This window comes from Manihot esculenta, chromosome 2 (genome assembly GCF_001659605.2).
Source record: "Manihot esculenta cultivar AM560-2 chromosome 2, M.esculenta_v8, whole genome shotgun sequence".
In the NCBI taxonomy this organism is placed as follows: domain Eukaryota; kingdom Viridiplantae; phylum Streptophyta; class Magnoliopsida; order Malpighiales; family Euphorbiaceae; genus Manihot; species Manihot esculenta.
In genome coordinates this window covers 1,300,135-1,313,210 of record NC_035162.2, presented here as the reverse complement: position 1 = coordinate 1,313,210, position 13,076 = coordinate 1,300,135, and the positions used below count along the sequence as shown (strand labels likewise).

The window sequence follows — 13,076 nt, the reverse complement described above, 5'->3', positions numbered from 1 at the left end:
TGTTTTATAGGATCCTAATTAGCCGTACTAGCTAAACCCGGTTTCATATGTAATTACTATTTATTAAAAAAAATTTCCTTGTATTTGCACGACACGTCGTATCCGAAAATCCAAAGGCGAGAGCGCTAGATTCCGGCGACGGTGTGGAGATAATTTCACGAGGCGCCGCATAAAATGGCACGTTTGATTCATACGCGTGGCAGAAGTGGGCCCGGTAAAGGTGTTGAACCAATAAGAAAGTGTATCGGAGCTGACTCGGCAAGAGATTTTTCTTCTTGGAATTAGGGATTCAGGTCACGTGAGACGGGACACTTTGGTTCAGTCTTACCTTTTGACTAAGAATATTAAACCTTTTCTTATGTGCTTAAAAATGCTTTAATAGCCCATTGATTGCTGTTAATTACTGATTAAAGTTCTGAAGACCGTTGCACCATGTAATAGCCTTGATATTTTTACTTTTACTTTTTACCGTTTATCTCTACTTCTCGTAATTTACAGCCAGGAGCGGAAACGGGGATTGAGATGAACGGTTAACGGTTACCAGCAGAGTTAACCCTTAACTTGAATTTTATTATTATAATTTTATTTAAAATTCAAAATTATTATATATTATATTTCTATAACTTCACATTCCTTTATCCCAGGAGTTTTAGGACCAGTGATTCATGGGCAAAGGACAATCGACAATAGAAGAAGGCGAGAAAATGGAGGAAAAGAAAAAGAGGTAAAATTATATTACGCATGCAGAAACTGGGCCTCGATAAATGGTCCGGCCCGTAATTGTTTGGGCCGAAATATATCTCGATCGACGCGTCAAACAAAGAAGCCGCCCCTGACCCTGTTTGTTTGTTTTTCTCATCTAGTTGGCTGTCTCCAACTAATTTTATAATTATATTTTATTTTTTGGTAGACGCTACGGTGTAGTTTTATGATATTATATAAATAAAAATAGAGTGCAGATGCCTATGCTACCTTCCACAAGTCGCAACAAATGTAGCAGAGTTCCATATGGGCGACTTGCTGCTTGTTCTTATATATCGAGTAATTAAATTCATAAGCACATTAAAGTTTAAATGTTATTGTGTAATGAGATTAAAAGAAAATTTACATAAAACTTTATGTGGGGAAATTTAAAATTTTAATTTCAAAATAGTATGTATTGTAATTAATAACCCTTGTGATGAAGATAATTATCATCGAATAAAAGGATCCCAACCAACCTCAGGAAAATTCTTTTTATTTTTTAATAAATCATATGTTGAAATGGTTTAGCTATTTTGTTAGGTAGGCTTTAGTTAAAATTAGACACAGCCCAACCTTAAAAAAAGATTGTTTTTATTCTGTTATATGGTCTCACTAAATGATTGGTTAGTGAGTTCTCAGTATCACAGCGAAGAGTGTTTTGGCAAATTGACTGGTAAAAATCAAAATTAGAATAATGAATATCAGACATCGTTTGCCGTTTTGTTGTATAATAAAGGTTGGATTATTTAGTGATGGGTAGTGGTCAGTCACATATTTGTGTAAATATTTGATGGATAGCAACATGTAATTTTGTAGATATTTGGAAATGGGTGATTGAGTGATTTACCTAAACTTGTATCATTTTGGAATTAATTGGCAGTTACTTATGAATAATACAAATATCTCAAAGATTAGTCACAAACTAAAGTAAGATAAGGAAAAAATAAAATTAAATAAAATTTGTAGCATAAGCGGCACTTAGGCCAGAATAAAGAAAATTACAAAGCTAAACTTTGTCTTGTTATCAATATCCATACATGTTTAGATTTAAATTTTTCAAAAGTAAGATTGAATGCCTTATTTAATTAGTAATTTTGAGTTTAAATCTTAAATATTAAAATTTTTCATTTGTAAGTGTGTTTGAAAAGTTTAAAAATAAAAGAATTTCAATAAATTAAATTTTATTTGATTAATGATATGTTGTTTATAGAATGTTAAAAATAAATAGATAAAATGTAATTTTTTTGAAAAATAACTTTTTATTTTTGAATAGAAAAAAGAGAAAAGAAATTGAAAAGGTGGGAAATGGAAGAAAGTGATAAAATGAAAAATAAAAAGGAGAAACATTGGTTTGGAATTATTAAAAGGCTGCTGGAACCAAAAATAAAAAAACAAAGAAAGAGAAAACATGGGAATGGACAAAATCTATTAAGAGTTGACGTTTGTTTTTGGCTTGTTAGTCTCAAACTACGAAATTCCTAATCATTTTGTTATTTCAATTATTTATCAGCATATTTGTACTTGAATATCATTTCATGCATTAATAATTTAATTAAAAACAAATTTTAATTAATTAATTTTGAATTTCATAATAAGTTTAATAGTATAATTTTATGATAATAATATATATTATTATTAATTAAGATGAGGTAATATTTTAAGAAGAGTGAATAATTTCTGATGCGTTGGTTTCAAAATAAGCATAGTTTCCGAGACTGTGTAGAAGCAAAGCTTCGAGCCACTCAATACAGAAGACAGAGAGGTAAAAAGAAAAAAGAAAATCATTAATGCTGTTGTTTTGTTTCCACGTGCCAACATCTTCCCGCTAGGCTAGTCAAGGCCCACAATGACCTTAAAAAAAAAAAGGGAGAAAAACTTTGATTTTTGTCATAATTATTAATATTTAATATTTAAATTATATAACTATTATGAATATTTTAATTAATTTTATATGAATTTTGATATAAATATATATTTTATTAAGTATAAAATTCATTTTTATATTCTATACAAAAAGAGTTTATATTAGATTGATTTTAAAATTAAAATTATAAATTATTATAACTTCAATAATAATTATTAATAGAGCAACACGAGTAATATCGTAAAAATGTTGGAAACTCAACTTGGTCATATAAGGAGTCTTAAATTTTAGCTTTAACTCATTTAATTTTAAAATAAATTAAATTTTAAAGTGAATATCATATATTATTTTCAATTCACCTCATAAATTAATTTGTACTTTCTGTGTATTAAATAAATATTTCATCTACTTTTTGCTGTATATTCATTATTCAAAGACAAAACTCCACCAAATAAAACAAAAAGGCAGATAGGAATTGAGAAAAGACTACAAATTATATGAAAAATATTCCTAAAGTTTGTCCATTGTAAATGCTGGATTCTAGTTGAAAACTGGGTTCTAAGGCTTTAAATTTGGGACCAACAAATGTTAGAATTGTAAGCCAATTACAAGGAAGAATATTTCTAATAGATAGTTTAGCTAAACAATCAGCGGCGATGTTTGCTTTCCTATCAATTTTTACAACAGAGAAAACTGAAAAAGATTTAGTAAACATTTGGATCCAAAGGCTTTTATCTCCCAAGGGCAAGATTGATGCTCTAAAATGGCTTTCACGACAACTAAGAGCTGTTAAACCCATGTCTTTAAGCTAGTAAGCATGCTTCGAGAATTGATAGGAATCAGACTAGTTTAAAAAATAGAATTGCAATTCCAATTTTAAGTTATTCGAAGAACACACTCGACCCATTAATATTCTCATTAACTAAGTCAAATTCATTTACTCAACTAAATCTTCAACACTAGTATGCATGTTTTCATCTTACAAACCTTTGGATCTCATAATTATTAGATATATATCCCTAAGTTTCATTAATGAGATTTGCTTCTTATACAGTATAATGACAATGCGTGCGTTAATAGAACATGCAAGCCACCCAACACATTAGCAAAGGATAAATAGTGATGAACAGAGCTAATTAGAAGGACAGATCATAGTAATAATTAGAAAATGTTGGAGTTCTGAAACTGATGATTAGTTAATTAAGAAAATTAACCAAATTATTAAGCACAGACATACATAGATGTCCAACTGAGTGGCGACTCGATGGAGTCGACAACGGCCATGTCATCCATTAACAAAGATAATAACATAAGTGGAATGTCAGCTTTTAATAATCACTCGCTTTGTCTTCAGTAGAGACAAACCTTCAAACAGTTGGAGCCCTGATTTTAGCAGGGTTTAGGGTACTTTCCAACTCCTGTGCACGACCATTTTGCCGGTTGAATATTTAATTATTTGATACGGTTGTTACAATTATTATTATTATTATTATATATTATTAAACAATATTAAAAATTACTTAATAATTATATTTAATATACTTTGATTATAAGAACTATAAATAAAATATTTTAAAATAAATTTATTAAAAAAATTTAAACTCGAGATTTTATTTATTTTTTATATTTTAAAAGTAAAAAAAATTTATCAAACTAATCGTCAATCCGTGATTTATATTACAGATGTATTTTTTTGATTTATGCATAGTTATAAAAACATTAAATAAACTGGTTTGTGTACAAGTGCATAAGACATAAACGAATTAAGTTGAAAGCTACCGGCAGTTAATAAGGTGTTAAGACCCAAACTGGTTGATCTCTGCTGAATCAATATTTTGGTGAAGCCTTGATCAGTTGTTAGGGAAGAACCCATCAGTTTGGTCGCATTTGATTATAAGACTCACAACACGAACTGATGCATTTATTGCAATATATCCTTAATTACTAAGTGACTTCTTTCTTTCCTAACTTTATATAATTATGCTAGAAACCCCACTATAGCTTTGACTCATCATGCTTCCTAAGAAAAAAAATATCAACATAACTTTCTTGCATAATTTCTCCTCTCGTGTCTTTTCAAATTTCACTAGAAGTAATTTTATTTAATTTATTTATTTCTTTTAACTTTTTAAATTGTGAAAATAACTTAAAGTGATTGGAGTACAATATTCACCTGCTTTCATATTACAAGGCTAAATTATTACAAAATAAAAAATTAAAGTGGTAATATATATTAACTTCATGTTACGTTACAAGACTTAAGTTACTTATGGGATAACTAAGATGAAAATAAAATCAAAATAGTAAAATGATGTTTTGTAAAAATGTAATAGAGCAAATTATACATTTAATTGTATTATTTTTAAAGCCATGATCTTTTGAGCAAGTTCTTCTAACTTTTTCTTCTTAATATACATGATGGTGTGCTGTGTGCACATGTAAATGCAGTATGCGTGCACTTTTCTTGGGTGTATTGCAAAGTGGGAAATCTTCCAAAAAATTTAACCTTTTTTTTTCAAAAAAAAAAAAGCCATCTTGATGTATACCTTCACAAATTCAGTTTGACCTTGAGATATGTCTACGCACAAAGTCAGAGACAAATAGTAAAGGGACACCTTCAAAGAAAAAAAACGAAGAGAAAAGAAAAAGACAAAAAAAGGGGGACACCTATTACATTGATTACCAGATTTATTAGCAAAAAGATTCACAATCTGCCTAAATTGGGAAAAACTACCCAATGAAACCACTTGCATATCCCATTGATGCCGTAATTCACCTTAAAAGCTACAAAACCTTGTCAATTGTGTTGGGAGCTAGGAACTATGCTCAAGGTGAAGACAGGTGCTAAAGCTGCTCCGTGCAGATTTGAGAACCCAAGGCCCAGTCCAGGATAAAAAGACCTTGACCCTGCCCACCTTGCAGGTTATGCCACCAGACCCATGCGCTGCTATCCGCTGCTTTACAGCCTTGAAGGTTTCTTTTTCAATACCCAAGACTTCTAAAGTCCTTTAATTTTTTTTGCAATTTCAAAATAGTTTTCATAAATTTTCCCATTTATTAAAGAATAAATTATTATTCCACGACTGCGTACCCCAAAGCACATTTTTGTTTATATGGAATCCAGGTAAATCTTTGTGTTGCAGACACACCGTATGCATCTGTTGCATGTAATCAAATCCGCAACTTCTCCCGTTATCCGTGCCACAACTGATTATGAAATATTAGCACTAGAGATTGAAACATAGCATCTAAGCTTCACAACTGCTGCCCACAGAATCATCTGGACATTTGAAACGTATAGACGTTTACTTAAAGTCCATCTTCCAGTAACTTCCCTTAGAATCGAAGCGTCATTATCATTAAACATGACGTAGTTGTTTTAAGTTGCTTCTGTTAAAGATAGATGTGACTTGCGACAATGAGACATCTGAAGCAGTTAACCCAAGTTCTAAACATAATTTTTCATACAAACAATTAAAAGCAGCAAATATGTTTCAGAAGGGCATAGATCTGACCTCTCCCTTTTGGTCCGGTTATAAAGGTAACTCTTCAACATTCATACATAATTTTAACTTAATGACCAAAAGATACCGGGAAAGAAGCCCTCCCTATCACACAAAGCAGCACAGTTGAGTTAACCCATAGCATACTTCTGCGTCCAGCTCCTTGCGGTTGCCTCATATTTGCTCCTATCCGTCTTGTACATGTGGGCAATCTCTGGCACCAAGGGGTCATCAGGATTTGGGTCCGTCAACAAAGAACAAATTGAAAGCAACACCTGAAAAATCACTGAATGAGTTGTTTCATACAGATGCAAATTAAAAACATTCTTATATCACAAATATGTCAAAAGTTCATTTCCATGCATGCACGAAATAATGTCAGATATAAGGACCTAAGTTAAAGCCTCAGTCGACTCCTTTTAACTAAATAACCCAATCTAAAACTACAGAATTCATACAAGGGAAATGAATCCACGAGAGTTAGAATCCATTAAGAAGCTGGGTATCAATTCCTTGCTACATGAAATGTTATTCCATGCTGTTCAATGAATCCCCCTAAAGAATGTTATCACCTTCAACAATTATTAATGATGAATTAACTGTCATGGTCCTACAAAATGTAAAAACAGTTGACAACATTACAACTTATAAGCATCTTGGGGAAAGCCAATAATGCGCAAGCACACTCCAAAGTTTAGAAAACTCAAGGTATTTAATACAGCCTCTTTAGGCTATTAAGGAATTATAACCTTAGATATGGTGAGGGCAGGGCTCCACTGCTCCTTCAAAATATCAAGGCAAATGCTACCATTGCTATTGATATTGGGGTGAAAGACCTTTGTCCTGAATGCAACCTGTGTAAAATAAAAAAAAAATTAAAAACAAATTAAAACAAAAGAGATTACCATAAGCACTATGAATGACCTGCGAAGTACCCTTTCAACCATTACATCAACCTGCTTAAAGTTAAAGTGATAGCTTCAATATCTAAAGTCACATTTCAAGGAAATAGCAAATGCACAGTCAGACTGCACTATGAGTAGATAGCTAGAGAAAATTAGGTACTAATAATCATATTTGGAAAGAAAAACAACCCAACATTCAAGTGGCAGAAATAATGATGCTACTATGGAAACAATGTTGCCACTCAAGAGGCCTAATCAATTCAGTATGTATCTTTTCAGAACAAGTGGGTGGATTTCATGAATTTTATCTTCTGCTGACTTCACTTCATCTGGTCAAATATACCCTTTTTATACGTTTAAGAAGTAAATTCTTTTTCACAGCCTCACTTCAGCCATTGTTCATATTTCTCTTACCCCTTTCAGAAATAGAAATTACTCCTCCTTAACCATGTCTTTCATAGGAAAGGTGACTTTTCACCATCAATGAATAAGTATGTCATTTCTTTGAACCTGAATATCCTCACAATGCATGCCTTATTTAAAGCTCAATAAACAAAGCACGCTAGTTAATAAAATAAAAAATCACAACTCTAAATCAAAACCACTTATTCAAAATTTAGGTTGGCAATACTGGACAACCAAAAACCAAAATACTGAATCAGAAGATTCTACCAGGAAAAAGCTAGATGAAAAAGAGTGGAAAGGGAAAAAAAAGCACTTCTTGAACAGGATTTGGAAATAATAGGCCCCATGACTATACACTACCAGCTTGTTACTTGCAGCAACTAAAGTCAGTCAAGTACCTTAGGAGGTTTAAATGGATAGTCTGGAGGAAAATGAATAGTGACTAGAAACAGACCGCCTGCATATGGACTATCAGGAGGACCCATAATTGTTGCTTGCCAATGGAACATGTCTTCGGCAACAGGGCCTGAATATGCAAATCAACAAAGTGAGAATCAGATCAAAGAAATTGCTGCAAAAAGTAAACTAAAAAACCAATCCATGTAACCTTCATGAAAGAAATAATAGAGAAAGGATACAGATAATGGCATTGTTTTCATAAACTATTAACAAGCATACTTCAAACTTGAAAACCTAGAAGGAAAAAGAGTGTCCGTATTAGACTGTCAACTCAAAGCACAAGCTTTCACTTCCAGAGAGAGTCCCACAGTATTGCAACTGGTCGATTTCCTTTCAAACAAGAAGTGCACTATGCGCAGCAGTCAGTTAGTCATCTCAGATAACACAATGTTTGAATAAATTACTTTAATCTTAGATCATTAGTATAGTGTCCTACTTATTATCTTCTTAGTGACAAGCCTCACAGAATGGCCTCACCATCACCAATCATCCATATTAAGTGAATTTCATCAGGACTCAGTCTAGAGATTATATGCTCAAAATATATCCGACCTTTCCAATATATTTCAAATACGCCCCTTAATAATCCAACTATCTAAATAAAACTTTCATCCTTAAAAGAAATTTTGAATCTTATTATTTGAATTAAAGCTCAAATAACTACAGCTAAAGCTTCACTTCTTTCTACTCATGTGTGAATCACAGCACTTAAATAAGTCTACAACTATCCTGCAAAATCAAACATTCACACTTAATTAACATGCAAAACTACTCTCTAATTAATATACCCGCACCACGAGAAACATTAAAACCCGAAAATATTCAATCCTACATATTCAAACACAAAAATTATCAGAACACCGCAGTAGAATCATGAAATTAACGAGATCAACCAAAAAAAAAAAGAAAAGAACATAGAAAAAGGCGCAGATCTCCATATTGAAGCAGAAAATACCTGCGCTGCAAGAGGTAGGAGGATCCTTCTGGAGATCCTTGAGCTCCTTCAAGATCCGCTTGGATGCCATCGCCAAACAGATAAGATAAAAATCCCTACAGAATTCGCAAACCCTAGATCCTCTTAGCTTCCGAAACTAAAATTTAAAAAAAAAAAAGAAAAAAAAACAGAGAGATAGAAGGAAGGAGAGTCAAGCGGGGTAAACCTGAGAGATCCTCCTGATTATTATTACTAGAATCTGAGAAAGCAGAAAATGAAGAGGAGAGAGCTTACAGTGAAAGGGGAAATCGGGTTTTATATACTTCTCTTTGCTCGCAATTGGTTCTTCACTTCTTCTATTGTGCTGTGTGGACCCCGCGAATGCTTTGATGCTTTCTTTCTTTTTCTTTTATTTTTTTATTACTTGATAAATAGTTACGATAATAATAATAAATTAATTAATAATGTACATTTCGATTATTGATACAGGAACGCATCGTTACAAGTTGACCCTTAGCTCGGTTAAAAATATAAAAAATAAAAAGTTGACCTTTAACTGCTGGGGGGATGTTCTCTCTGCATTTCCTTTGTTTATGAGCCTTCAAAGCTCCTTTCTTGCCTAATCACGTTTTTTTTTTAATTTTTTTAGATTAATTTTTATTTGAATTCGATTATTATGAGTTTAAAATATAAATATATAATTTTTTATATAATGAACTATCTAAATAATTTTTTTATATTTAAATAAGTGATTGCAAAGTTTTGATAATTTGCACATTAGTGTTCCTATCTTCTATGGCTTTATAGTTCTCCTTACTTTAAATATAAGGTTGTTGATTGCATAATTACATTATCTACTTTTTTAAATTAATTTTTATTTGAATTCGATTACTATGAGTTTAAAATATAAATGTATAATTTTTTTATATAATAAACTATCTAAATAATTTTTTTCATAAGTGATCGCATTAATGTTTATATCTTCTGTGGCTTTATAGTTTTCCTTGTCTTAAGTATAACGTTGTTGGTTGCATAATTACATTATCTATTTTGTACTCTGAAAAAGTATAAAAAAATATAGGTATTATCTATTACTATAAAGCAAAGCTTCTGATATAATTGAAGTTTATTATAAATTTATATTTTATTAAAAAAAATATAATTTTAAGTTGCATTTTTTGTGCAGTATTAAACATGAAACCTTAGCATATAGTTAATTCAATTTAAAATTGAACTAAAAGTGAATAAATTAAAATTTGAATTTCAAAAATCAAACCTCATATTAATTTGAATTTAATTTAATTCGATTAATTGAATATAACTTTTATTTCAGTGTTTTAAAATTCAATTGAAATGTTTTAATTTTAATTTTTTAATAACAGTAATCATTAGATAATATGAAAAAATAAATAAATTGAAAACTAATAAAAAAAATTCAGGTTCACATATCCATTCACATAAAATTATTTAAAATAATTATTTGATTCAATTCAGTTTAATTTTATTAAAAAATTTTAATTAAAATTAAAATAATTGAAATTTTTTAAAATTAAAATTATATTTTAATAAAAAATAAAATTAAACTAAAATTTAAATTTATTTAGTTTAATTAATTATTTTAATTTAAATTGAATACTGCAGGCTCCTTATAAGATAATAATAACAAGAAGACATTAGTTAGAGGTGAAATGATACATATTATTGGGCATTTGGGTAATGGGTGGAATTTGGTCTGATCTGTTTCAGACCATGAATTTTGAAGTGGGCCTTGTTTTGCAAGTACTAAGTCTTTTTTATAGCCAACATATGATGACATTTTCTTGTGCATTGTCCATTTATCCAAATGCAAATGTATCCGCTTTAGCTCAATTTCTTACACTTAAAACCCATTAAAACTATTGGGCTTTAGGTCAATATCTTATCTTGATTTGGCATGGATTCTCTCTTGGCTAGGCCACAGCCCCAACCACCAAGTCTGGAGAACTGAGCCTTAGAGGATTCTTGGGCTCGTAACCCACGGGCTCGTACAGGCTATGACTCAAGTGAGTTTGCACATAAATCAGAATCCATCTTTCCATTACAAATACAGATTGAACAATGGCAGTAGCCACCAAAAAGCAGCGTTTATTTGGGTTATTTAGTGATCGATGCCTTCAGGGTACTGTAGTTTTCATCAACTGGAAGGGACAACAGAGAGTTCTAACCTGCCTGTCCATTCCTCTCCTGGCTTCAATGTGATTTGCTTCTCTATTGCTGACCCATCAACACACAGCATCTGCTTGTACTCTTCATCTCCAAAATCCACCATGGACTTTGATTTCTTCTCCCATGGATTCCAGACCACTACTTACATCCACTACTTTAATGCAGATTTCAAAGGTTGAAGAGAAAAAAAAAAAAAGAGGGAAAGCAAAAAAAAGGCCTACCAACGTCTGGAAGTCCTCCTTTTGTTACGAGAAATGTGCGCTTTCTCTTATGATCAAAAACAGCAACAGCATCTGAGGAACTGAGATAAACTCTATCCACCTGCAAATTAGAAAAATTTAATCCCATAATTCAGGGGCAGGAAAATTCCAGTAAGTAAAAAACAGAACATCTGTTTACTACCTCAGATTCAAATGTCAAGCTATGTCCTTGTTCTGTGAAGCGTTCCTTTTGGCAAAGATTGTCAAGATAGTCAAGCGTTTCCAACCCTTCAATCCTTACTTCACTGTAAGCAAGAAAATTGTCAGGTACCAAATTCCACATGAGATTGCTTGTAAGGAAGTCCAATTCTATTATTAACGTAAGAGAAACAGAGAAATCCTTCAAACCTGATGTCTGAGATTGCAAAATATGTGTGGTAAGCGATGCAGAAACTAAATGGCTTGCAGTTAATATTCCTGATGCGAGACACCAAGGTTAGATTTCCATCTGCTGACAAACACACCCTGAGACGAAACTCGAAACTGAAACGTGCAGGCCAACCATTAGTAATAGTGTTAATTAACCATTCACAGTCCAATTTTGATTATCAGAAGTAAGTAATTATTAAAGATCAAACCTGTGTGGCCAGATCTTTAGATCTTCTTCAGATGGTCTAAGTAGCAAGTCAACATAGGCTTTAGCACTGGAATCATTGGGATTCAGTGGTGGTGGATCATCATCAATTACCCAAGTTTTCTTTCTTGCAAACCCGTGTTGCTCCAGTGTTCCACTATTTCCAAACTTTTTAACACCATATTAAGGAAATCTATTAGCCAGAGATTTCCAAGACTGGCATTGGGCAAATATATTGCTGATAAACATATATAAGCTCCAAAGTACCTGGGGAAAGCAAATGAGAATTCCTCCTCTCACCGGGTTTGGTGGCCTGAAAATTGCCTGTTGATTATCAGCATAATCTAAAGTTTTAGACTTTAGAGAATGAAGAGAAGAAAAAGAACTCCAGTTTAATTGCATAATATTACCTTGCTACTAGTGAATAGCAATTCTTCTCCCTGATCAGTCTTCCATGAGAGAACCTGTCCTCCATACAAGCTCACCTGCATGAACATGAAAACACATAAATTAGGATGTTAAAAGAACCAGGAGGTGGGAAATGATTTCTGACCCGAGCTGAAGCTCCTCGAGAATTACGAAGCACAATTTGATCAATTCCATTTCTCCCTTTAGTAACTTCAGCTGCTGCTTTCTGATCAGCGGCTGCCTCAGAATTATTCATAGTGAAAGCAGAGCCAAGGATACACAAAAAACAAGAAAAGGCAACAACATATACACTCTTTCTTTCTGGTTTAAATGATACCCAAGCTTGATAATCCTCTGAGACAAGAAATAATTAATAAAAGAAAAGAAAACTCCTGAGCATGCAAAAAAAAAAGGGCCTCTGCAGTTACTGAAGCAGTTGAGAATGCAAAACCAGAACGCAACTACCAATTTTAACTTAATAACTTTGTTTGATTGTTTAGCTCTACTACTAGAAATTGAAACTGTCTCAATAGATAGACCAACAAAAACACAGAGTACGTATCTATCAAGGGGAAGTTCAATAAGAAAAAGGATTACCCAGATGACCAAACTGTCTACCTATAATTCAAAACGAACCAATAAGAAAGGTTAAATAATAAGACAAGAAACGATAATATAGGCACACATTAAAACGTTTTGAGAGCAAGTTTCAAAGAAAAAGTATTTATGATAGGAAAAGTTGATGCCTAACAAAATGGGCAAGAGTCAAGATTGGATCACAACTTCTTACAGTGTTGATATGAATGGTTCATCAA

At 32.1% G+C, this 13,076-nt stretch overlaps 2 protein-coding genes across 6 annotated transcripts; both read right to left on the bottom strand.

Annotated features, from left to right (window-relative positions):
• Positions 1-6,044: 6,044 nt before the first annotated feature.
• LOC110609291 (ubiquitin-conjugating enzyme E2 28) lies at positions 6,045-9,189 on the bottom strand. Of its 2 annotated transcripts, none has more exons than XM_021748766.2 (5): positions 9,041-9,189; positions 8,836-8,930; positions 7,820-7,947; positions 6,861-6,965; positions 6,045-6,386 (listed from the first exon to the last, which is right to left on the bottom strand). In XM_021748766.2, exons 2-5 carry the CDS (start codon positions 8,903-8,905, stop codon positions 6,243-6,245), a joined length of 447 nt encoding a protein of 148 aa, XP_021604458.1. In that variant the 5' UTR covers positions 8,906-8,930; positions 9,041-9,189; the 3' UTR covers positions 6,045-6,242. The 2 variants fall into 2 exon arrangements, with proteins under 2 accessions (XP_021604458.1, XP_021604459.1); XM_021748767.2 differs by having other exon boundaries at positions 8,836-8,971; positions 9,109-9,188.
• Positions 9,190-10,463: 1,274 nt separating this feature from the next.
• Positions 10,464-13,050, bottom strand: LOC110609946 (putative glucose-6-phosphate 1-epimerase). Of its 4 annotated transcripts, none has more exons than XM_043954296.1 (8): positions 12,407-13,050; positions 12,264-12,338; positions 12,121-12,177; positions 11,858-12,021; positions 11,628-11,762; positions 11,422-11,524; positions 11,241-11,340; positions 10,464-11,157 (listed from the first exon to the last, which is right to left on the bottom strand). In XM_043954296.1, the coding sequence occupies exons 1-8, from the start codon at positions 12,515-12,517 to the stop codon at positions 10,988-10,990; spliced, it is 915 nt and encodes a 304-aa protein (XP_043810231.1). In that variant the 5' UTR covers positions 12,518-13,050; the 3' UTR covers positions 10,464-10,987. The 4 variants fall into 4 exon arrangements, with proteins under 4 accessions (XP_043810231.1, XP_043810229.1, XP_043810230.1 ...); XM_043954294.1 differs by having other exon boundaries at positions 12,121-12,166; XM_043954295.1 differs by having other exon boundaries at positions 12,121-12,166; positions 12,433-13,050.
• Between the last annotated feature and the right edge of the window lie 26 nt (positions 13,051-13,076).

Bases quoted from the DNA above. Each gene is read 5' to 3' on its own strand.
- LOC110609291 (XM_021748766.2), bottom strand. From the start codon at position 8,905: ATGGCATCCAAGCGGATCTTGAAGGAGCTCAAGGATCTCCAGAAGGAT. The intron at 7,948-8,835 runs GTATTTTCTGCT...TTGCATATTCAG, and splicing joins TCCTACCTCTTGCAGCGCAG to GCCCTGTTGCCGAAGACATG. The intron at 6,966-7,819 runs GTACTTGACTGA...TATTTTACACAG, and splicing joins ATCCATTTAAACCTCCTAAG to GTTGCATTCAGGACAAAGGT.
- LOC110609946 (XM_043954296.1), bottom strand. From the start codon at position 12,517: ATGAATAATTCTGAGGCAGCCGCTGATCAGAAAGCAGCAGCTGAAGTT. The intron at 11,341-11,421 runs GTAGTAAACAGA...TCTAATTTGCAG, and splicing joins GCTTGACATTTGAATCTGAG to GTGGATAGAGTTTATCTCAG. The intron at 11,158-11,240 runs GTAGGCCTTTTT...GGATGTAAGTAG, and splicing joins AGGAGGACTTCCAGACGTTG to TGGTCTGGAATCCATGGGAG.